Source organism: Dermacentor albipictus, chromosome 7 (genome assembly GCF_038994185.2).
Source record: "Dermacentor albipictus isolate Rhodes 1998 colony chromosome 7, USDA_Dalb.pri_finalv2, whole genome shotgun sequence".
NCBI classification, from domain to species: domain Eukaryota; kingdom Metazoa; phylum Arthropoda; class Arachnida; order Ixodida; family Ixodidae; genus Dermacentor; species Dermacentor albipictus.
In genome coordinates, this window is record NC_091827.1 from 115,371,032 (window position 1) to 115,395,061 (window position 24,030).

General features: G+C 46.4%; 1 protein-coding gene across 1 annotated transcript; it reads right to left on the reverse strand.

The window, feature by feature from the left end:
- Nucleotides 1–374: 374 nt before the first annotated feature.
- Nucleotides 375–23,787, reverse strand: LOC135918507 (sulfotransferase ssu-1-like). Its single transcript, XM_065452121.2, has 3 exons — nt 23,582–23,787; nt 22,135–22,383; nt 375–1,319 (listed from the first exon to the last, which is right to left on the reverse strand). Exons 2-3 carry the CDS (start codon nt 22,375–22,377, stop codon nt 600–602), a joined length of 963 nt encoding a protein of 320 aa, XP_065308193.1. The 5' UTR covers nt 22,378–22,383; nt 23,582–23,787; the 3' UTR covers nt 375–599.
- Between the last annotated feature and the right edge of the window lie 243 nt (nt 23,788–24,030).

A 24,030-nucleotide genomic window follows, 5' to 3' on the forward strand; every position in this document is an offset into this window, starting at 1 on the left:
ACGAGACATGCGTTCGGTTCGGATACACATGCGCATATGAGGCTGAGATTAGAGCTCACATCCTCGGACCTGTGCGGCTGTCTAGGTGCCATCTAGTTGAGCAGCGCTCGATAGAGACAACAAGATGCATGATTTACCACACACTCAAGGAAACTAAACTACAAGCGCTCATTTGTTTTGTTTTCCGGCCGTTGGTCACACAGTGCGTAGAAATCAATCTCTAATAACCCGTAACGCTATGAGAGATATACTAGTATGTTAATTTTGGCACAACAAATCGGCCCACTAATGGCATAAACCTTATTTGTATCAATTTTATTGCTAAGGTATGAATATCGTAGTAGTTATTTCGAACATGTATTGAACAAAGTTTATTTCACTTGCAATTTTCACTCGATAACTCTGTCCCATAAACTTTGGTGCTGGGGAAAGAATGTGGCCGCTCGCATTTGCGAACGACGCATGCTGGCATCGCCGCTGCTGTTGACATGAATATTAACCACTTTAGCCTCTTAAAATGATTCTTATCGGGTAAGTTTGCGTCAAGGGCGAAACAGACGATTTGCACCAATGAAGCCAATCCTCGCGTATCTTGAAGATTAGTTGTTACTGCGCCACAGGCTCATGACAGTGCGAGTGGTTCCGGTCGCAGTCATAATGCGCTCTTGCAGCTTCGCCATCATATCTGGTGTAAATACGATGCCGTGACTAAGGTGCGGCTTGCTCTCTTCCCAACTCTTGGTGAACACCCTGCCGAAGGCCACCGAATTTTGGGTTTTTTGCAAGCGTTTGACCCAATCCGGTTTGTCTTCGTCAGATATGGCGGCAGCTTCCTTCGCCTTCTGCTTAGCATCTCGGTCCACGCATTCCCGGACTCCCCGGTGTCGCGTCTCTGCGCAGATCTTCTCAAGTAACTTCCGAGTCCGTCTCAACTTCTTCCCGTGCTCGCCTTCTTGGTCTAAAAAGTCAGCGATCCTGAGGACTGACGTCTTGTTCTCTTCGACTAGTTCTTCGTACGTGAGAAAGAGCACGTTGTCGTCGAATCTCCTCTCGTACCAGGAGATGAGGTCAGTGAGATAGTCACCGCAGAGTGCACGGCCTTCGACGAACTTTTCGAAGAATGCTGGGAAAGCTTCGAAGGCTTCGTTAACGGTTCTGCCCTGAGAATTACAGAGCTGCTCGAAGAAGAAGGCACTGCAGTCGTACGGGTTTCTTGCGACGTAAATGTACTTCGTGGAGTCCGCTCGAGGAACGAGGTGAAACGGCAGATGGGTGCGGATGCTTCCGGGTCTTGGCATGGCCTGTGCAGCCTCGGAGCCCTGCAATAGCAAATAAATGAAGATAAGTACATCGTAAACGCATCATTTTGTAGTTTCTTGTAAGAATCCCTAGGGCAGTACAACTACCAACTGCCAGAACACTCTCAAGCTTGTGTTGTGACAAGAAGAAACGATTCTGTTTGAATAAGAAATGGCGCGGTATTACTAAAGGAAGTCCCACTGACTTCATAAAGGACGAGGTAGCCGTTAAGGTGACGGGCAAAAAATTGCTCAAAAGTATTTAATTCTTCTGTGATGGGACATATCTGTAACACCAGTTTTGTGGCATTTTGAATTAAGAGAAATGACATTTCTGTTTTCTGTATAATCTCTGCTTCCTTTGCATACAGAGAAAAATGCATCTGCGCATCCTAATGAACACTACATTGATGGAAGCACTCTATGCAAGCTCAGTTATAATGGTATTCGGTGAATTGCATTTTCCTTATGAAGAATTACGTGATATACCGTCTACAGTATGTAGCCTTCAGTAACGATGTGTCGCAAAAATCTAGAATAGTAAGAGAGATACCACAAGGGTCAACAGTTGGGCCATTATTGATGATATTATTCCTAACGATCTATATGAAAGTCCAAAGTGATAGTATTTTATTAGGTTTGCTGGTGGTGCCAACGTATTTTTCGTGGCCAGAACACTTCCGCAGCTTAAGCAATTAGCTAATCAGTATTTATGTCTATTATCAATTTGGCTATGGAAAAATAAACTACAACTAAGTGTAAGTAAAACTAACCACATTATTTTAGGATGAAGAAATAGCTCTATGAACGAAGATACAGCATTATCATTTAATGACACTAGGAGAAACGCGGTAGAAGTAAAGCAAGGTAAAGCAAGCAAGTAAGGTAAAGCAAGTAAAGCAAGGTAAAGACTACCTGTCTTGGAATACCCATGTAAAAAAAGGTAATGAAAGAACTAAGTAAGTCCGTAGGCTGGCTCCTTAAACTTAGTGGGCTGCTGTCACAGTGGTTTAAAAAGCCCTGTTGTACGCTATTCGATTTCACTTGATCATGTTGCCACTTGGTATGCACCAAGTAACCAGAATTTACCCAAGATAAATGTGATAGAGAAATGGGTCCTCGAATTTTAGATAACTATAACTGACGACCGCAGGACTCACGTATTCATCAATTGCTTCTTAAACATGAAATTCTTAACGCAACTTAGGTATATATTTACAAACGAATAAAGCATGTAAAAATTGATTATATAGAAATATACCTCCACCACAGTATGTTCGAGGAGAAACACCGTGAGGACACCACAAATCACAACTAACTCTTGTAGACAGCATATAAACTACCAAATTCGTCTTTCTTAAATGGAGTAGAGCAAGAAACTAACTTCAGTGAACGATAAATGAAAACATCTAAGTAGTTGTGTGTTACAATATAATTATGTGAAAGATATAGGGTTTCTTTCTGTTTCTCCTGAATGTTTATTTATATTCTCTCATGTGTACTTTGAATAATATAGTTTTATGCATGAATGCGTCCTATGCTAAAGCTATTGTTTGATGAATTGTCTGAGATATCGTGTGCGATAATTTTTTTCTCATTAATGTTAAGTATTTGAGCGCATTTACATGGTGTACGCGAATAGTGCTTTATATATTTGTAAATTCCGCCTGGCTACTTACTGTTTGCAATTTGCATTTTTAGTTTGTAGATATTTGCATATTTGTGTTAGGATTTACAACGGAAGTACATCACATTTCAATGCTCGTATGTGTGTTTGTCGGCTTGAAATTTTTACTGGAGCAAGTTCCCCTCTCGGGGTGTGCGCATTTAGCTCTTGTTCCACTTCCTTCTGTATTTGGAAAGAAAGATTAAACTTCTTTTATTATTCCGCATACCGGGGCGCTAAGTAAGCGGGCGCAAGTCGACAATGATAGCATTCAAGGCTCACGTTGTTGAAATAATTTTGTTAAGAAAGCAAGCGTTGTTTGCTGCGACTTGCTCCTGGGTGATCACGCCGGGTGCTGACGCGAGACAAACAGCACCCGTCTTTGTATGTTTGCGTTTTTTTCATCTCGCATCAGACGCCGCTCGCCCCCGTCCTTTGACAATCTGCCTGTGAGGAATAAAGTACACCGGGAGCCTGTGCTTTTAGCTCTGTTTACGCTGCCGCTACGGCCAGTCAAGTTCCTCGACTACCTCACGGATCACATCGCTTCACTTTGTTTCCATTTTAGCAGTCAACTCTGCTAGACAAATTCTACATTAAAATATATCGACATGAAGAAAGGCAAACGTCTTCGTGTTCCAATGAAATTACCTTTTTCGGTAAGTGATTGTCTTACACAATTTGGTGTTAAGATAAATACACTATCCTGGTTAACCAAAATGACAAAAAACCCGATACTAGTGTCCGACACAAAAATAGCGGGACCTCCTTTCGTTGCGATATCAATTATGCGGCCGCCACAGGTGTATACATGCTGTCGTCATAGCTGTTGTGTTTTGCCATCATTGTGCTAGGGGGACTATTTATTCGTGCTGTGCCGCGTGCGACGGTGCATGCCCGGCACACGAGCTGGGAATTGAAGGTCAGGTGATGTGCTGCGGGTGCAAGGGTCAGCAATGGAGCGCGACTGAGAAGGTGAATTGAGAAGAGTTGTGCCTTGATGCGTCATGTGTTACCGCTGGCCTAGATCAGTGGTCACGGAATTTTTCAGTTTCCGAGGTTGCACAAGGAAATCCTAAACAGGGCGCCAGCACATAACGATTGTTTCGAGACGAGCGTGCGTGGTACGAGCTGCCGAAACAAGTCATTCCGCCAGCGTTACCCGGCACTGCTGGCGCTCATCGAGTGAAATCGTTTATCGTGTGTATTTTGGTGGAAGTGACATACGTTCGTTATTGAGCAAATGTTTACTGCCGATTTGCACTGCGCATACCAACACAAGGCTTCGCGTAATATAATAGATCTTTCAAATCATTGCCAGTGCTTCGCCCTTCGAGTGAAACTCGAAATCCACTGACCCAACAAATGCGAAATCATTTCTGTGAAACCCGCAAGGTGCAGAGAATTTTATAGAACGGGATGATAATTGGCACCCGCCAGCCTTGAAGTACGAATCTGTAAAGGACCTCCATAGGCGTTTCTCAATAGCAAAGCCTCGCCGTTGAAGAAAAATTATTTTTGTTCCGGCAATCAAACCAAGGACTAACGCATTCCCTCGACTGCTGATCTACCATCTGAGCTAATCAGGATGCTGGCAGCTTGCAGAGCAACGGCTAATTAGTCTTCTAATTGAAATATTCCGACACATCGCAAACAAGTTTTGCGAAAGCCCGCAAAGTGGAGAAAAGATTATAAAAGCGAAAAAAAGAATAGCGAAAAATTTTTTCTCTTAGTGCTTCGGTGCGTGGAATTTGCCATAAACCTGCGATCCATGAGCCTGTAGTTGGTTAGCTGAGATGGTAGAACGACCATTCCGGAAAGGCACTAGTCTGGGGTTTGAATCGTGGTCGAGGACGAATTGTTCTCCTAAACTCTGAAGTTTTCTTTCTGTGAAGCCCATATGAATTTCCTTTGTACCTCCGTGCTACAAGGCGGGCGGATGTTATTTCTTTCCTTTCAAGCACAAGGTGCAGCAAGCTCCTTCATATTCTTCTGCGAACCCCTCTACCCATTGTATAGATAACCAAATCTTTTCCGATTTGGAAGGAGTCTCGGCCACAAAATAATATCTTAGGTCCAGCTCCAAACGCTTGAGCCCAGGGGCTGAGTGCTGTACAGATGCAGGCATGTGTGTGCGCTCCGCAACTCTGTTTGGATTTTTGGGAGCCAGTTCAAACAAAAGACATGTTATTTAGAAAAATTTACGAAGATATGATTCAACCCCCTCAACATTTTTTTTCATATCTGAAGCTAAAGCCTTGAGCGAGGTTTTAATCTACGTCCCTATAATTGAGTTATGCGGCCTGTTGGCAATGGTACACTGCGTTACTTACTTATCAATTTGCCAGATAGAAACCGACAGCCATTCAAAACAGTCACTATTTTACGGAAATGTACTTGAAGCAGCAGTGTAACATATTTGCATTAGCAGAGTTCTCGACCCGGACTCCCTACGCTGCTGGTTATCAGTGCTCCAAATTTCCCCCAACTAAATCCACTGATGTATGCGAGAACGATACCGGCGCACCGCACCGGACTGTGGAGTGTTCACCTTCTGCTAATTGAAATTGCTAATTGAACCAACATTTATTGAGCCCGAAATAAATGCATGGTGCACGCAGGCACCAGATAGGGTGGTTCGCTTGTTACGAGACCCATATGTTCCCAGCAGCTCCTGACGCTTCTCCGACAGTGCAAGCTGAATCGGTAGGGCGGGGCTGGATAGCAAAGTCTCCCATCGCTCGAGGGATTGGTGATTGGGGGTGTTCGTGGGAAGGGGAGGAGGGGGGTCTTGAGTTCTGTGCCCTCTGCAAAGCCGCGTGGCCGGGTGCCCTTTTGTCTTTTGCAAAAAGGACACGGCACAGAACCTATCCCAAATGTGATTGTTCTCTAATAGCCGGCATATCGCCCACTATTAGAGAACACTCACATTAAGAGATAGGCTTTGTGCCATTACATGTGCCTTCCTTGCCATTAGGCATTCGCCATCACCGAGACTTCGTAGGACACGTCCTTTAGCATTTGTACCTGATAAATCAGCCATGCTCAAAGGAACCACTCGGCTTCGATAAAAGAAATGTTCACTGTAGACTCTGAATTCACACCGCACGCTACATAAGATTATCTCCGCGGTTATTACGATGTGCGTACTTCGTTCTCTGCTTGTAATATTTTCCTGCTTAAATAAATTTATATTTTTCCTTTAGCTTGAGGGCTAGCTCCTTGTTATGTTAGCGATTTCTTATGTGAACGTATGGAATAGAACGGGACAACCTACCTCAGATGTTGGATGCAACAGCCGTTCGGGAAGTTTTGATTATTGTCGAAGGAGTTACGGCTACGAGAAATCTAACTGTTCGAAATGACAAATCATGAAGCGAAGTGCCACAAACTGCTACCCTTAGCACCCGGCCTGCTGCTTTCGAACTCTCCCCTTGGAACCCTCCCTTTCTTGTTCTATTAGACTGAGATGAGACATATAGCACCCCGTTAGATGTCTCATTCATTTTTTGATCCATAACATTCACGCCTAGAAGTTCAGGACAATAAAGGTGGGAGGGAGAATCGAATGTCAATTCAATATTTGTATACTCTGTGTCTCTGGTCTAAGGACGAGTCTATCAGGCGGTCGTAATCAGTAATCAAAAGAGAGGATGTTTTGTTTTGGATGACCATAGCTCATCGACAAGACTGGTCAGGCTTTATAACTGAAGCCGCACGTTCGACTTTGTTAGCCAATCAAGCGGCAATGCCAGAAGAGGTACAACTAGAGTATAACCTTTAAACTTTACTCCTGCGCTCATCGCATGCCGACGTTAAGAGAAAGCAGGACCGTTTAATTTCTTTGTCAGTGCTCAAACAGCTTGATTTTAGAATGAACGTATTGTTAGTGTTGTTGCATTTGTTTCTTGTTTTCTTCTGCAGTGACTTTATTATTGTGCATCTGGAATGAATGCTTTTGCTACAACCCATGACTGATTTTGTAACAGCATTGATTAGGTGCAGTCTATGATTAATGTCATTGCTAAAATCTAAAGTGGATTACTGCGTCTTATTTTTGAATTCCTTTCTTATGCTATGCCTGAATTTCATTGCGCGTTCGTGCAAAAATAGTTACGTTTATTGAACCAAATACTGCAGCTGCATTTGCGGGAATTTACGACAAGAGCGTGGTATCACTTCGTCAGGCTTTAAGAGCCACTTAAGCCCAATCTCACTCACTTTAGAGTGAATGCTGTGAACGCCAAGAATGTACTCGTTTTAGTTTTTGTTGATACTGCCCATCCCGTAAGGTTGACAATGAACGCCGTTGTTGTGTGGTCGTCCTCAGGGCACTTCCTCCTTCTCAGCCTTACCCATACCAGACGAACAAAAGCACAATTGATCGTTCGGATTGATGCCCCGTTTCCTCCATCTTAGTGCAAAAGCACGTGGACACACGGAGCAAACAACAATCGTGACAACACAACATACCTGTCTTGCACGAGAAAAAACTGGTATCGGTTACAATGTAGCAAAATACTGTCACGGCGTCAAAAACTAAAACAAGTTACATGTGATACGAACCTGCACTGACATCAGCGTGGTGGCCGGATTTGCATTTAAGCACGGTGAGGAGTTACGTGATGATGTCACGTGGTACACTGTCTATACTTCCCACCGCCACTACTGAAGCTCAAATTTGCATCTGTCGCGAAGTACAGCCAGAAGCGGCCTGGCTTGGGTCTGGCATGGGACACGGGGGCGGAGCTGTCTATTACGTGCGGCTGTAGCTCCGAACGCTACCATTGGAGAAGGGACCTGCCGGTGCGGTTACTGCCTCAGCTCGATGCAGTACTGCATCAATGCGACAAGTTGTCGAGGCATGGGGACCACGCGTGGCTCCAAAGGCGGAGGCGTGGCCGCCTCCAGGGAGTCGGAGACGTCGGAGAGTGACGACGACTGGATCGCTGACAGTAAAGGAGCGGCCAAAGCAAGCAAAGGCAAGCTGTCGCAGAGAACAGCTCGGAAGAACCCGTCGTCGGGTTCTTGCGAACCGAGAACAAGAGCGGCGCGTCGTCCTCGTCTGAACCCGAAGAGGGCGTAGTCTAGGAATGTGCCGGCGGTTCCTCGGTGCCGGCTGGTGGCAATGGCAGCGGAGATGATGACGACGATTCCGAAGAAGAGGAGTTCAACGATGGCTGCGGCGGGAACCTCGTGGGAGCTTGAGCGCAGTTGCCTACGATAGTGGTAGCGGCACCGTTCGAGCGAGAATCATCACCGTCTGCTATCTCCCCGTACTGTTAACTGCGTGGTGCAGTGCCGTGTGGTCTCTGTGCGGTGCAATGGCAGCGAGCGGGCGGCTGCTACTTCCGGCGACCTCCTGCGTGCACTCATAAGAGTGATGTCCAGGAGGAAGACCGGACCAGCTGTGCCTGCGGGAATGGTTTAGGGCCTTCTGGTTCCTGCAAGACCTCGACAAGTCGGAGGCTCCATCACCTGGCCTGCCGCATCTTCGCGAAGCGTACGTCCGGGAACCCAGCCAGGTATAGCGCCCTCGGATTCCTCGAAGACCTCGGTGACCGAACGTTACCTGCTCCACTGATCCTCGTTCAGTACGGCAGTGTGCAAGGTTTTACCGCCACCGGGGCCGCGGTGCCGTCATTGCAAGCCGCCATGGGTCAGTGCCATTGTCATCCTCGCAGTGGGAGGGGCGGTATGGGAACTACTGCATCGGCGCCAGAATTCAAAGAAGTAGATGACAAAGTTACTCGTGAGCGCGAGCGGTGGTCCGAAGCTCGGCTTGCCGCTCTTGAGCGCTACCTGCCAAGACTGGGGCCTGCTGGTGTGGACGGAGGGACCGCACCGTCCCCAAGGATTTATAATTTTTTTTCAGAACGTTGCCAGGAAGTGCTAACGTAAAGAAATTGAAGTACAATATCTACAACTCTGTAGCAAACCAATACTGAAGTCCTCTGACAGCATTTGTGGCAGCATGTGAAGCAGCAATATGATAAACACCACGAAGCTTACGCGACGATGCTAGGGCTACTGCAAAACTTCTGCTCACGAAGTCCAGGTATATCTCACAGCGGTACATAATTCACAAAACATTATTTTTGCCTGTCTAAATGTTATATAACGTGCATTGAAAAACAGCGAACAACGGATGTTGCCTGAGCAGACGTTACGAAAAGTTATTTTGTTCTTTTCAGGGCAACTGCTTTCCTAATGAGGCAGGAAAAGATGCGGTCGAGAATGTGTGAAAAGTGTGAAGTCTAAAATCAATGGATAAAACTTTCACAAGTGTGATGTTTTCTTTATGGCAGTGTTAAAGTGTTGTGAATTTGATGCTTGACCTTTTCCTAATCTCACCAATATTTCTAACACAGAATATTGATTATCTCTAACAAAATGTGTATTCAGCACTCACTGAAGTTGCATGTTTCTTTAAGGGGTAATGAACCTCATCACATTCAGAACATGCATGAGGATGCAAAACGGATTTTTTTGTATTTTTTAAGTAAAGCTACTGTAACAATTGTTACACTTTATCATTTCATTAAGTTCACATTGCGCCAAGGACAATCTAGTCATTACATCCGAATTGAAGAGCGGAACTGCGCAACATCAGATCAGCAGATCGTGAGTTCTGTAGAGCGACGTATCCGCATCCTCTTACTGTGCTCCGTTGTGTATCCGCACATTATCATGAAGATGCTTTTGCAGGGGTCGTGGTCATTTACCACAAGTGTAGCTGCGTTGCAGCGTGTCACGTCGCGCTCGAGAGAAAGCGTAATGTTAACGGCGCCCTGCGCATTTCCTAACGGACTGAATGCGCAACAAGTAAAGCGCGGAATGAATGCTTGCTCCGACAAACGTTTTCTGCTGTTCCAGCGACTCGCTGCTTGCAACGTCTGTCGTAACTAGCCTGAGGGCCCTAAAGCATATAGCCAGCGTGTGTACCACAATCAGCCATGTACTGCTCACGGATTGAAATGACCAAATGGATCCCTTAAAAATACAAGCAAACACTGTCACGTCACGCGACAGCAGCGCCAGTGCAGCATCGCAGAAAACGATCATGTATTAGGAATTTTCATTTTTAAAACCAGCATGTAATCGAACCACCCGCCCTACTCAGTTAGCATGTCGAAATACGGCAAGAATTTCAAGACTATTATTGACAGTATAGATGGTATATATGATCCGCTACATATTCACAGTACATCTTGGTAAAAAAAATTATTTGTTCTTGACTGACTGACTGTTATTACCAGTAACGAGTGGCGTAGCAACAGGGGGGGGGGGGGGGCGGGTGCAAGGTCCAGTGGGGGGGGGGGGAGGTCATACACGCCTGAAGACACCCCTCTTTCCGCCGGCTTGACTGGGCGCAAATGGCAAAGAATGCTCCGGTATCCAGTAGCCCGAGCTCATGTACCCGATGCGTTGCGCCACACAATTGTCGGCTGCAGCTCTATCAACACCCCACAATGTAATTGCACGAATGTGCGGGCTAAAAAAAATTTATTGCGCGAAATGGTCGCTAAACTACTCGGCTTAGCGGAACGTTTCCTGTGGGATGCGCTCGTGCCGTGCGTTCATGCCGGGGGCAGGCGTCGCTAAACGTACAGTCAGGCGTTGAGGCACTTGGGTCCCTCTTCGTTTCAGAACGCGCAGCGAACAAAGACAGCCCCTATGAAAATGGTCATGACCTTTATGTTTCCTGTATGTTTCGATCTTGTGCCCTGTGTGGCCTACATGTTTCCTTGTCCTTTATGTGAACTTGAGGAAACATACTTTCTGTTTACGGCATGTTTATTCATCCTTTCTTAGAACTCGAGGAAACGAACTTTATATATCCTGTAGGATGTGTCCTTTGTGTTTACGGCAGGACGTTACCTGTGTGTGCGCTCTATTTTACCTGGCTGTCTACTCTCGAGTGCGCATCCAGATAGCCTGTAGTGCACTCAGTGATTACCTTTTCACACATCCCAGAGCTAGATCATCTACCTGAAAGATGTATTAACTATTGGCGTATCCAAGTAAAAGAAAATGGGAGGGGTGCGCCTGCCTCCCCTTCCCTACCTATCTTGGCCGCATCCGATGCACTGACGGCCACGCACCATCACCAGTACATACCTACATCAAAGCCTCATGAAGCGAATTATCTCTCACGACAAATAACGATTGCGCGGCGGCTGGAGACGCGGTGGCACGACGCGCAGTGTTCGATGGCTTGCGTTACATGACCCGAAAAAGAGGCGGACGCCTCCGGAGCCAATCGCCGCTTTGCTATGAGCGTATACCGTATGAATATAAAACCTCCCGTTTAAGTAGCTGTTCGTGGTGTTATATTGGTTTCATGACAGCGGCATTACACGTAAACATAATACGTCCGTCACGATTGTCTCTGTATTACGCTCGTTAAGATTCCTTTGCCACCTCCAAAGCTGAACTGGAGCTGACGCTAAGTTTCAGAACGCCTAGTTCGAAAGAATGTAGTGAATTTGAATGTCTATAACGTTTCTGATACTCTAAACCGGAAAAAAAAACTAACATTGGGAGAAAATGCTCCCTCAAAACCTTGGTATTCTAAGCAATTTTTGACACGTTGCTTTTTCTACGCTATTCCTTTTTTCATCCCTCGGCCTGCTATGATACCTTTTCTCTACTACTCACACAAATTATACACAAAATGTCGCTCACTGACCAAAGCAGAAATGGCGGTCGATGCTAAAAGTGCCTTTCCTTTCAAAACTGCGAGTGATTGCTGTAGCAAGATAGCAAAGTGGGCCAGTTCGTTAGGATTCATCGTACATTCAGCAACAACGTAAAAACAACGCGGAAACAAGGAAGAAACACTCCGAAGAAACAGCGTCGTGTTTGTTCCTTTTGTCCATGTCGCTTTCGCGCTGCTACCAAAAGTACGAGTCATTGCAGTGTTGACATTAGCGGGGGTATAGGACATCAGCGCGGATCCCGCCAAATGCTTGCTTCGGCGTACAACTGAATAATTTATAATTCTCCGTTGGCTGAGTATGAAAGTTGTGTGCGGAGTATGGGCATATCTGTTTGATTACCCGAGCATGCAAGCAGTACGGCTGTTTCACTTTGGTCGAAGCTCTAGCTGCCGCTGCAAGCCAGCCATTGCCATGTTTTGTCGCCTTTATTCTTTAGGCTGCGAGGAAATATGGTTCCACCAATTCAAGCTAGGGCCTCACATTCTCAAAAACATGCCAGTGGACGCCATAAGAAGCGTGCATATGTGTGGTGACCGCGAATTTCTGATCGGTGGGTCTCTCAGCTATCGCGGCTGTCTGTAAACGGTCCGCCATCCCATGCAGACGGAGCTGCCCATGTTGCGCACTGATTGGCTCGTGTCCGCCGGCAAAAGTTCGCAAATATTTCGTCAAAAACAAGGCTGCACACCAAGGCACTTTAAACTTAATAAGTTGTGTTTCAATACCAGCCTTTCTTCCAGCTACGTCTTGCCCTCAGTAACGAAATTTAATCTCGAAGGCCGTGTTTTTGCAAACTGCACGTCCTAGTAGCAAACGCGGGTCTCGGAGGCTACATTCACTTGTTAACCGTAGTGTAACGTTTGTGCCCGGTAAAATTACTGGATGATATATTGAGCTGGGCCACGTTGTGTTGGTGTGAGCGGTGAGAGCGCTCGTTGCAGTTAGACGGTAATGAAATCCTATTTTAGAAGTGCATAAACAAAATGTTATCCGTATCGTGTGCATTAACCATCAGGAAACTTCTGGGCTCCTGTAACGCTGTTAGTTCGCCTTATGTTTCCTGTGATAAGCCAGTGTCTTCCGTGTACTGCAGCACTCGTTCGAGCTGCCTTTGTTCTCGCCTGCTCGGGTTCGCTCGTGAAATATCTGTTACTGTGGCTTCGAATTATGGTGCGTGGAAGAATTTGTTGAAAGTTGTGCTTTCGTGTGCTGGTGTTCATCGACAATTCGACAATGTTCACGCTGGAACGAGCGTCGTCACGTGGTGCCTGCGAGGCGAAGGAGCGTTCGCTAACCACATGTTGAAGGTAAGCAAGTCTGACGCTTGCGCGAATTTTCGCAGCTTATGGTTCACGTAGTAAGTAAGCTTTGTGCGCGGACAACAGAGCACTTTCGGAGCGTATGTTCTCCATGTTGCTGTGCACGTTTAGCAAACCGTCTCACGATGGCAGTTTTCGTGAAATGTATTATTTCTGACCGCTTACTTGCTTTCTACAGTGATGTGCTACCAACGCTGATTGTTGGGACTGGATGGGCAAACATTTACGTAAATGCTGAAAGCTACTGTTTCCCCGGTAGTTTCCCGGCAAGAAATTCTTCCGTGAATATGTATTTCAGCAAGTTTGATGTGCAATGTATGTCGATATGTCGTGGGCATCGCGTGTTGGCACACGACTGCGGTGTTTGACAGATATTAGCTTGTATGAAGATTATTTTATTGATAGTGTTCAGTTTTAAGTCCAGCTTCGCGAGAACTTGTCTGCATTGTTTGTGTTCTTCGACCTGCTCGCATATTTGTCTTTTATATTGCAGAGAAAATATAGACCGACATCAGAACAGCGAAATTTCTTTTTAACCAAGGCATGTCAATCAGACGCTCATTTTCATTAATATTTTCATCCGAAGAACAGGATGTCAGCTCGTGCGATTGTTAAAGTCAGTGGCTTGTAGCACTGCCTAATAAGGGCTGCGATTTTCTTGAGATGCTTTCCGCTCGATGTTTGCCACTCTTATAACACACCTTCCACGGCTGGCTGTTCTAGTTAATAACGATAGCGGAATGTCGGTCAGATCATTGAGGAAAAGGAGTAGCATAGGAAAAGGGATCGCTACAAAATCGCGGCCTAGGTTTTAGACCGTTCATAATCGGTTGTTCGTTAGATTTACTAGATATTTAAGTTTTGGTGATAATTTCCCAGGTAGTCTGACGTTTGCTGCTGGTTTTATTCCCACCTGAATTTTACCATATAATACTGTAACCACTTGAGATATAACTACGAGAGATCTGTACAAGCAGGCACACGAAGGTAGCACACCAAGGTTTATTGGCCTGTTGCCTACTCCTAAAGGTCATGCACTATTTAGCAGCTGCTGCAATAATGTTTAAAATAATTTGTGAGCAGTTTATTACCTGAGTGGACTGGCAGCTCAGTCTGTTTCACACAAAGATTGGTTAAAAATTTCTGTGTTGCCCTGATGTTTTTATGAGCTATTGTTGACTGCTCCACGTTTCTTAGCTGTGTGCATGCAGGCAAGCTGTTCTTGCTTATATGAATATTTTTGAAAAGGTAAAAAAAGATTGGCTTTTGTTTTGTTTTTCAGGTGCCTTGTGAGCTCTCATCCAAGCACCACATTCCAGAGCTGTGCTGTGAGCAGACGTGGCGAATTGAAGTAACATCCAGATAGTCCAATAAACCGTTCGTAGTTTGACAAACTAGTATAGTCAGAAATTTCTTTTAAAAGTGCAAGCACTGATCCGACCTGATCTTTCCATCCTAACATTACATTTTATAATAGTAACAAACACATAACTAGAACAACAGCAGCACTGCAGCAAGGAACGTGCAGTCGTACTCCAAATGTTATACTGAAATAATCTATGAAGTCTAATTAGTTTGTAATTTTAGAAGAAATTGGCATAAATTTCTGTGCCACAGCAGAGTTCCAATCCATATGCTGCATCATGTAGGGAACAGTAACAGTACTACGAAAGCCAATGCAAAACTTTTAAACTCAGGAAAAGCTTATAAAATATAAAATGTGTACACGGAACTCTTCGTCTATGCATGTCTACATAAAATATAGGATTTAATCACTGCGGTCATATAGAGGATGCATAAAGGGAGGACATATGAAGGAAATATAAAAGCAGTGGCCAAATTTCAACACGGAGGAAACACTTGGACATTTCCTCATGTGAACTGCGGGAACCATACAGTAAACATAGAGGACATAACCATTTTCTTGAGGGAGCAGCAAGAGGGCGTTCAACCAGCGCGCCCGGCGCTCGCGTTTACAGCGAAGCGTTCGTTGAGAGCGACGTTGCAGAAGTGCGGCCATCAAAAGTCGCGGATTGGGTTCTCTCGATCGACTTCAGACTCGGTTCGGCCGAAGAGTTTGGCGGCGTATGACTCGACAGGCTGTAGTCGCGGGCCCGCCGCGATGTTCGGCTCGCTTTTACTTCCCCTCTCCCGCTCGCTCCGAGAAGCCGCTGCGAAACCTGCCGTTATGTTTCACGCTTTCCTTCTCACCCTCGAAGGTTTCAGACAACTGTTGTTGTTGCGTGACTTCATGTTACAAGTGGAGTGTCTGTATCAGCTGCACAGGAAGAAGAAGTGCCTCGGAAGAAGAACGCCTATAGCTGTGGTCTCTTCATTTTCCTGTGTCTCGGACGTTTTTCAACATCAGAGACTGTGCAAAGGGCACAACGTCATCCTCCAGGATGGGGGATAGGAATCCCAACCAAGCGTTTGACCCTGGTCGTCCACCACTGGCTGCATCGAAGACAAGGGACCGTACTGGCCCTTCCACTGTCGCCCTTGAATCTTCCGACAGCTCAACGGTTGAAGAAATGGACTCGGACAACGATTTCACACTTGCCATGGGTCGCCGTTTGAAGAGAAAACTCAGGAGGACATCAACAGACAGTGAATCGTTGCCCAGGCAGGACAGCGGTAAGCAATCATTCACTATTGCTTACGTCCCTACCACAGCTACCGACGATCTGAATACCTTGAACAGGCAGAGTTTAACAGAGTACTTTGAGCGAATTGCGCCAGGCCAAGTCAGCGAGATCAGAATTAACGCACGGAGGAACATCCTTTCGGTGGACGTGAACAACAAGACAATTCTGGATACGCTAAAGGCTGCCATACTACTAGGAAACATCCCAGTGCGCTCCTTCTTTGCGTATGGAAAAGGAACCTCGACTGGCGTTATTTCTGACGTGGACAAAGAAATCGCAGACACTGACCTCCAGCGGCTTCTGAATTCCACCGCACCAATAGTGCAGATTCACCGCTTCGGTCAATCCCGGTGTATTAAAATAGTTTTTGACTCTGAAGCATTACCTGACTACGTAAAAGTAGGATACGTAAGACACCGTGTGCGCCCTTACGTGCCAAAACTGGTGCAGTGTCGGAAGTGTTTCAAAATAGGACACGTAAGCGCAGCTTGCAAGGGCGGAGTAACATGCCAACGGTGTGGAGGGGCCCATCAAAATGATAGCTGCGATGCTACTGCCCTAAAATGTCCTAACTGCGCCGGTCCACATGAAGCGACATCGAAGGACTGCCAGAAAATCAAGGACGAAATGTCAGTGCTTCGAAAGATGGTGCGGGACAACTCCACTCACAGACAGGCTGCTACATCGATACGCCGCCGCAGACGTCGATCGCGACACAGACGACAGCAAGACAAGAGTACTTCTCATACCGATGGACCATCGACCGCATGGCAAACTCCTCGCCTGCCAAGTTTGCTTCTGCGATCAAGATGCGGGCCCGACGTGCCTTCTTCGGCAGCAGCACGTGGAACACATGCGCTGCATAAAACGACGCTTCCGCCGACCGACTCTGACATTGACTGGCCGTCGCTCCCACCCAAACAAATAGGCTTAAATGCGCCGGGTGATGTGTCTGCAAGGGTGGTTGAGAACGATAAGTCGGAAAATGAAAATGTACAAAGTGTGCTGAAACAGCTGATAACTACGATGCGTTCACTTCTCTGCGGACTTCAGACGCCGGTTGCTAAGACCGCGCTACATGTTCTAGATGCTTTGGAACCGCTCCTTGCGGCTCTACAATAAGGCATCATGGCGCTCTCTTTTGAAAACCAATTACGAAGATCTGCAATAATGCAGTGGAATGCCAGAGGCCTACGAGGCCGCCTCGCAGACTTTCGGCAGTGGATGTTCAAATACCAGTTTCCCGTGGCTGTAATATGTGAACCAAACATGACATCTTTACTACGCGTATCTGGATATGTGCCTCTGTGGTCAAGAAATGATCACAATTTAAGCAAAGTGCTCACTTTTGTCCGTCGGAATTTAACGTACCTTCGTAAAGACATTCCTGCACACGCTTCCAACGAGTACGTATGCATAACGCTGAAGTACAAGCGGCGCACACTCTCAGTAATTGGCGGGTATATACCCCCAAGATCGAGCATAGAATGTTCATATTTGCTGTCCATACTGAAAGCTTGTCCGGGTCCGCACATAGTCATCGGTGACTTCAATGCCCACCATCCCATGTGGGGCTCTGCTTCGACGAACGCCCGCGGTAGAGACTTGGCTGACTTCATGCTTAGTCAAGGCTTGATGGTGATCAATGATGGCTCGCCAACATACCTTCGAGGCTCTTACTACAGCAGTTGTCTTGACATTGCGTTCGTTTCAAAAAGCCTGCTGTCTGCTACACGATGGTGTACTGATCTCGACACCCATGGAAGTGACCATCTACCAACATATGTTCAGTTGAAATGGTTACATCCCCCAGCTCCGCACACTGTGCGTTCTATCGATTGGCCGGCGTTTCGAGAATCTGTGACCACCGCATGTCAAGCCATCCAAGCACCATCCAATATTGAAGATGTCATCGCGGCAACTTTACGTGACACAACAAAACACCTCAGTGCACCTTCACCTAGATCATCTATTGATGACCAGTACGAGCGACTTCGCGCGATACGGCGTCGAGCAGAACGAAAATACAGAAGGACCAAATCACCATTAGACGTCACTGCATCACGCCGGGCTCAGCGTCATGTCCTGCGCCACCTTGACAAGCTTGACAAACAACGCTGGAGATCATTCTGTGGCTCTCTGGATCCGAGAAAACCTCTATCTAGAATTTGGCAAATTGTACGAAGCCTTCGCTCGCCTCCACAACAGCTTCACCCGTTCAGTGCTGTGGCCATACGGCAAGGCCGGCGTGAGGTTGAGGTCGCCGATGACTTTTGCAAATTACTCGTGAGCTCCTCGAACGATATACCAACCCATTCACGACTGACTTTCCCGTCATCTAGTGATCACCGTCTGGACGCGCCTTTTACCATGCACGAGCTCGACGCTGCAATATCTTCTTCCCGCCGATCAACTTGTCCAGGACCAGACGGAATTACATACTCCGCGATTTGTTATCTTGGAGTAGAAGCCCGAGAAATTCTCCTGGCGCTCTACAACTCTACGTGGGACACAGCAACTGTGCCTAATCACTGGAAGTGCAGTCGTCTTGTGGCTTTGCTAAAACCTGGGAAATGCCCGCAGGATCTCTCACATTATCGACCAATAGCCTTGGCAAGCTGTGTCGGTAAAGTGATGGAGCGAATGGTACTGAGCAGACTGGAATGGCTACTCGAGAAAAGTGGTGGACTTCCTGATTTCATCAATGGATTCAGAAGAGGCCGATCATCCATTGACGGTGTGATCGACTTAGTATCTTCTGTTCAACAGGAAAAGAGACGCCGTCGTCTGATATGCGCAATATTTCTGGACATCAAAAGTGCCTACGACAACGTCTTCCACCATTCGATTCTTCAGGCGCTTGAGGATATAGGTGTTGGTGGCCGGATGTATGCGTGGCTGCAGAGTTACCTCAGTGGCCGCACCATTTTCATGTCCACTTCGGATGGCGAGACCGATAGACATGAAGTTCGCAGGGGTGTTCCGCAGGGTGGTGTCCTTAGCCCAGTATTGTTCAATATGATACTGGTGGGCCTTGCAGACGAGCTACCTGAAACAGCGCGTATCAGTACGTACGCGGATGATATCTGTATTTGGTCATCTGGGGTCACACGTCCGCAAGTGCGTGCAAGGCTTCAACGTGCGGTTACCATAACGGCGAAGTACTTGCGCCGTAGAGGCCTGCAACTCTCAGCTACTAAGTGTGCAGTCATGGCATTTACGCGCAAATCGATGTCAAATTATCCAATCGTTGTCGACGGAACGGCGCTCCCTTTAGTCACCCACCACAGATTTCTTGGCGTGATAATAGACCGCAATCTTTCTTGGACCAAACATGTTACTGCGCTTAGGGCTAAACTGTCCAACTTCATACACGTTCTTCGTGTAATATCAGGACTGAGATGGGGGCCATCTGAGCGAAGTTTGCTCCAAGTGTACCAGGCACTTCTTGTGGGCTACATACGCTACAGCATGCCTGTGTTATCTAACATGGGGTCATCTTGTATACGCACGCTGGAGAGCCTTCAGGCTCAAGCACTACGGATATGTCTTGGCTTGCCACGCTGCACGTCAACTAAGGGCACAATAGCGGAAGCACGGGCTTGTCCTATCGACATATACAGGTCTTGTGAACCCGTGCGAACCTATCTTCGCCTGCTAACCAGACACTCACGCCATCCACTGTCAACGCTTCCAAGCATCAACCTTGACTGTGCTTTTTCTAAAGCTATTGCATGTCACGCAAGCATTGTGCCTGCAAGATTCCAGGTAACCGACATCCCCGCGACACCTCCATGGACATTGCCAAGACCACTAGTGAGGCTTCAGATACCCGGAATTAGGAAGAAATCTCACGTTTCCTCCATTGGCTTGAAGCAGCTCACCCTGTCCCATATATTTACTTTATATAGTGGGACTGTAGAAGGATATACCGATGGTTCGGTCACGCCATCTGCCACAACGGCCGCATTTGTCATCCCACAATTTGGAATTACTCAACGATTTCGATTAGACCACAAATCGACATCTACGGCAGCGGAACTTGCGGGAATACGGGAGGCTGTCCGTTTTATGAGAACGCAGACACCCCATAAATGGACAATATTGTGCGATGCCAAATCAGCGCTACAGGCGCTAAAATACTTTTTAAACAAAGGACCATACTATCTGCTCGTGCTGGAAATCGTCGAACTTTATCACAGTGCCGAGTTAAGTGGCCACGTGATCACCTTTCAATGGGTGCCTAGCCATTGTGGTGTTTTTGGTAATGAACTCGCTGACAGTGAGGCAAGATCGGCCTCCCCTTCATGTGATGAAGTACGGATTGCCTACTCGCGACCTGACACCAACTCCATGATCAAGGCACTCATGCAGGACCTTACAAAGGCTTACAGAGCCCACTCTGATAACATTCACAGACGTTTACGTATAATTGACCCAGACGGTAAATTCTGTTTGCCCCCGAAGCTTACACGGAGCAAAACATCATTGCTACACAGGATTCGGCTCGGCGTTGCTTTCACCCGTCGCTACTCACACCTCATCGGCCAATCGAACAGCCCTGATTGTGTACACTGCCAGATGCCCGAAACACTGCAACACATACTGTGCGACTGCCCAGCATATATGCTGGAGCGAAGGACGTTAGAGAGTTTCCTAGCCAGCGTTGGCAGACAACTACTGTCGGAGGAAGCTATTCTCGGTCCATGGCCTGACACTGCAATTTCAATGCGTGCCACAAAAGCATTGTTGAAGTTCCTGCAGGACACCAAGCTCGACGAGCGGCTCTAGCGAGGCAACTGTCTCATGTACATAAGCACTCACCACTTCTCTTATCATCATCATCCATCCCAATACTTTCACTCCCCTTCCCTCTTCCCCAGTACACAGTAGCAGACTAGAGCGCACTAGCTCAGGTCGACCTCTCTGTCTTTCCTATCAATAAATTCTATTCATTCATATAAAAGAAAGGTGAATTTTGTAAGGGTTATTTCCCGATTCGAAATTCTATGAAGTTATGTGTTTTTGTGATTACTAGGAACTCGGTAGCGCGAAAAATATGGCAGATAAGTAATAACAATATCCTTAATAATCCCTAATTAGTATTTATAGAGGAAGCACTTTAATTCAAGAATTGAGGACTCAAAGTAACATTATTAACTCAACAAAGCTTTTTAAACAAAATCGTTTTGGGTGCTACAACCTACAGTACTTTGGCACTGTGGGCGGCACCCAGTATATGGCAGCAGCGAAAGAAATATGAAATAGTGAACCAGTGACGTTGATCCCTGAATCCTTTCCATTGCGAGTCCAGACAAACAGTAGTGCAAGCTTTCGCTGGCACGGGCTTGATCGCGGTCTTTCTTCTTTTTGTTTGTTTGGTGACGCCAAGAATCGCCGCGAAGCGTGCTCTATTCTGTTCCCAATCTTTTGGTGGTACCGCAGCTCGGATAATCACGTTTGTCCTTATAGCAACACATAAAAACAAGGCTTTATTGATCACAATGAAGAGAACACGTAATTGTCATAGCATTGGCGCCCGCGCAGTAGGGAGGCAGGTGGCGTTTTCCGTTTTTCTAATATGGTGGGGAGATCAGCGCCACTGACACACAATTTAATTTTCGTTTTCGTTGAGGGCTGCCCACAGCCAAAATACTGCACGCCATATAGTGCCCTACGAGGATTCTATGTTGGGCAAGATATGAAGGTCGGCTGTCAATTTTGCAAATGGAATGTTGCCGCTAAAATTGGTAATTAAGACGTTATAAAGATATTTTTTGTTACTTGTGACGTGAGCCGTATTTGCCACGATGCCGCATTTGTATTGGCCGTCAAGCCTTACAGTCTGACAGAAGATGCGCACATGCGCTTATCGCAAGTTACCAGTGCAGCACCCAAACCCTTCTGAGTCACCCTGTGTTAGTTGGCGCAGAATAAAATAGCATGTATACCTGCTGCATTCGCCATCTCCGGGAAAGAAAGCGAAGGAGAGGGGAACCCGGGGGACGTGAGCGGTATCCAAGGTGGCTGTACTGGTGCTGAAACCCGGAAATTGTCGATATCCTCGCCTACCTCGACTACACCTGACGGGGGGGTGACAGAAGATCTATGGGTCCCAGGTGCCAGAGGACCTAGCTACGCCACTGCCAGTAACAACACTTAGTTTAAACGCGGACGTGCCCAGCAATGAACCCGTTTGTTCTTCTTCGACCAGCGACAAGTCACCATTTCATCCCCATTCATTTTGCTTTCTTCGTTATATTTTTTCATTACAGTTTAAACCTCACTTACGCTTTCCTTGGCTTCAATGTATCTTGGCTTTCTACCGTCCTGCCCTAATAAGGTCCTTTATAACACCAAGGGCAGGATTTTGAGAATGAACAGCGTGGTCGAAAGCGCGATCGTTTGCGGTCGGTGTGCGGACCTTTTTAGCCTTCATGACGTGAACATTGGACGCAATTGTACTGACAAGGCCACGCTTACCTGCATTTCGAGGTGCGGTAGATGCGCCGCATGATCCACGAGCGAAGCTGGTGGAGCCCTCTCGTGGAAGATGTAGTAGATAATCTCTTGCACCCAGTCGCCACCGCTTTGGGGGAAATGTGTGACGACGAAGATGTCATCCGGCGCAGGCTGGTAGCACAGCGCCGAGCGGACACTGTCTTCGGGGTAGAATTTGCTGATCGCAGCGCCATCCGCCACCTGATGGCTGCGGCTCTCGGGCATGGTTTTCTGGTAACATACCCAGTTTATAGCTCATATTTGTGCATATTTGAACAAATAATTTGCGGACTTCTAAATAACATTCACGAGGCTCGTCAAGTAATACTATTTTACCACGTGACACCTTTTGAACATCAGCTCGAAAATTTCATCCAGACGGTAAAGCCGGAGAAAGAAGACTTTTTTGTTGCTCAATGGATTCTTGGAGGCAAGACGAAAGTTAAGTTTTTGTAGATTTCAGTGCAAGTACATGCTTCATCTTCAAAGAAATCACATGTGTTGGTCACGCTATATGATGCGGAACCTCTAGTGCTAATTTTCATGTGATGAAGCTTGGTAGTTCAACGTCATACATTCTGCATGACTGACTTTTCTAAAAAGTAAGCGCGCTGTATTAAGAGCTGCTTTCAAAATAGATATCACAAAAGAACAAATAGTGCAGATCCCACGCACTATGAGAATCAAGGTTAGGTGAACCATTCAGCAGGTAGTTCGCTATCTAGTATTGCTTGTGGTTCCACAAGGCGATAGCAGATGGACCAACGTGTTTTACAGCATAAGCTATTGTGGGCTCATTCTACTAGCCGTTTCGATTGGCGCTGTTTTCTGCCGCCACCGTCGTAATATACAATGAGCCAGCAAAGAGACCCTTAGTAATTCCAATGAGTGTGAGAAGTCGCTTATACTGCTTCGTTGTCTCTAAAGTATCAGTTATCACGGCCACTACCATATCTCCGTGAATCGGTTTTTAATGCTGACATACCTCCCTTTTAATCGAACGACTTCTGCGTCTGCCGATGTTACTTAGGTGGCGAATATCTAATTAGAAAGTTTACTTGTAAGTTTCAACACACTTGATTATTCCGCAGCAAGCGAAATTAAAATGTGGTTGCCCTTTAGCAAAACGAAAGCATGTGTTTCTATGACTAAGTTAGAAGTGTAAAAGTTAGAAGATTGCCAAACACGGTGTTTACAAATATCATCTGCACATATAGCGCATAATTGTCGGCGCAAACTTCGGCAGGTAAGACCCTAGCTTTTATAAATTTAGTGATTCACACATAAGCACTCCCACATCCTACATAAACATCATCCACAACCCTACAACAACATCATGTTCCTCACGAATAGGCTACGTTTTACATTAAGTTCTGAGCAAAGGAACATGCGGTAAAAGAAACCATCTGCAATGAATTAGCCATCGTACCTGGGTATAGTAGTACGGATCCTCCTACCAGTGAAGTGAGCGTACGTGTTGATTGAAGCACAAATAAGAACTGACTCTTATTCACTGTCACAGCTTCATGAGCACACTAGTTTTGAATGTAAAAAAGACCAGCGAAGAGGCAATATTTCTAAAAACCGTGCTGTGTGAGGGGCACATATGGCAGAGACAGGAAAAAAGGAAAGCCAGGAAAGCGTACTGCCAAACTGTAACTGAGACGTGCCCTTCTCGGCGCAAGCCGAGGTTGACAGCCGTGTACTGAATCAACAAACGTTACAACTTGCACGTGGGAGAATTTTTTTGTTATTTGAGTCCTGACTGTCACATTTTTGTCGCTATGACCCCGGTAAACCAGCTCGTCGGTCAAAATGAGCCGTCACAGCTATATACGTGTACATTCGGCCCACATGAAGCAAAGCGCAATAAAAAAT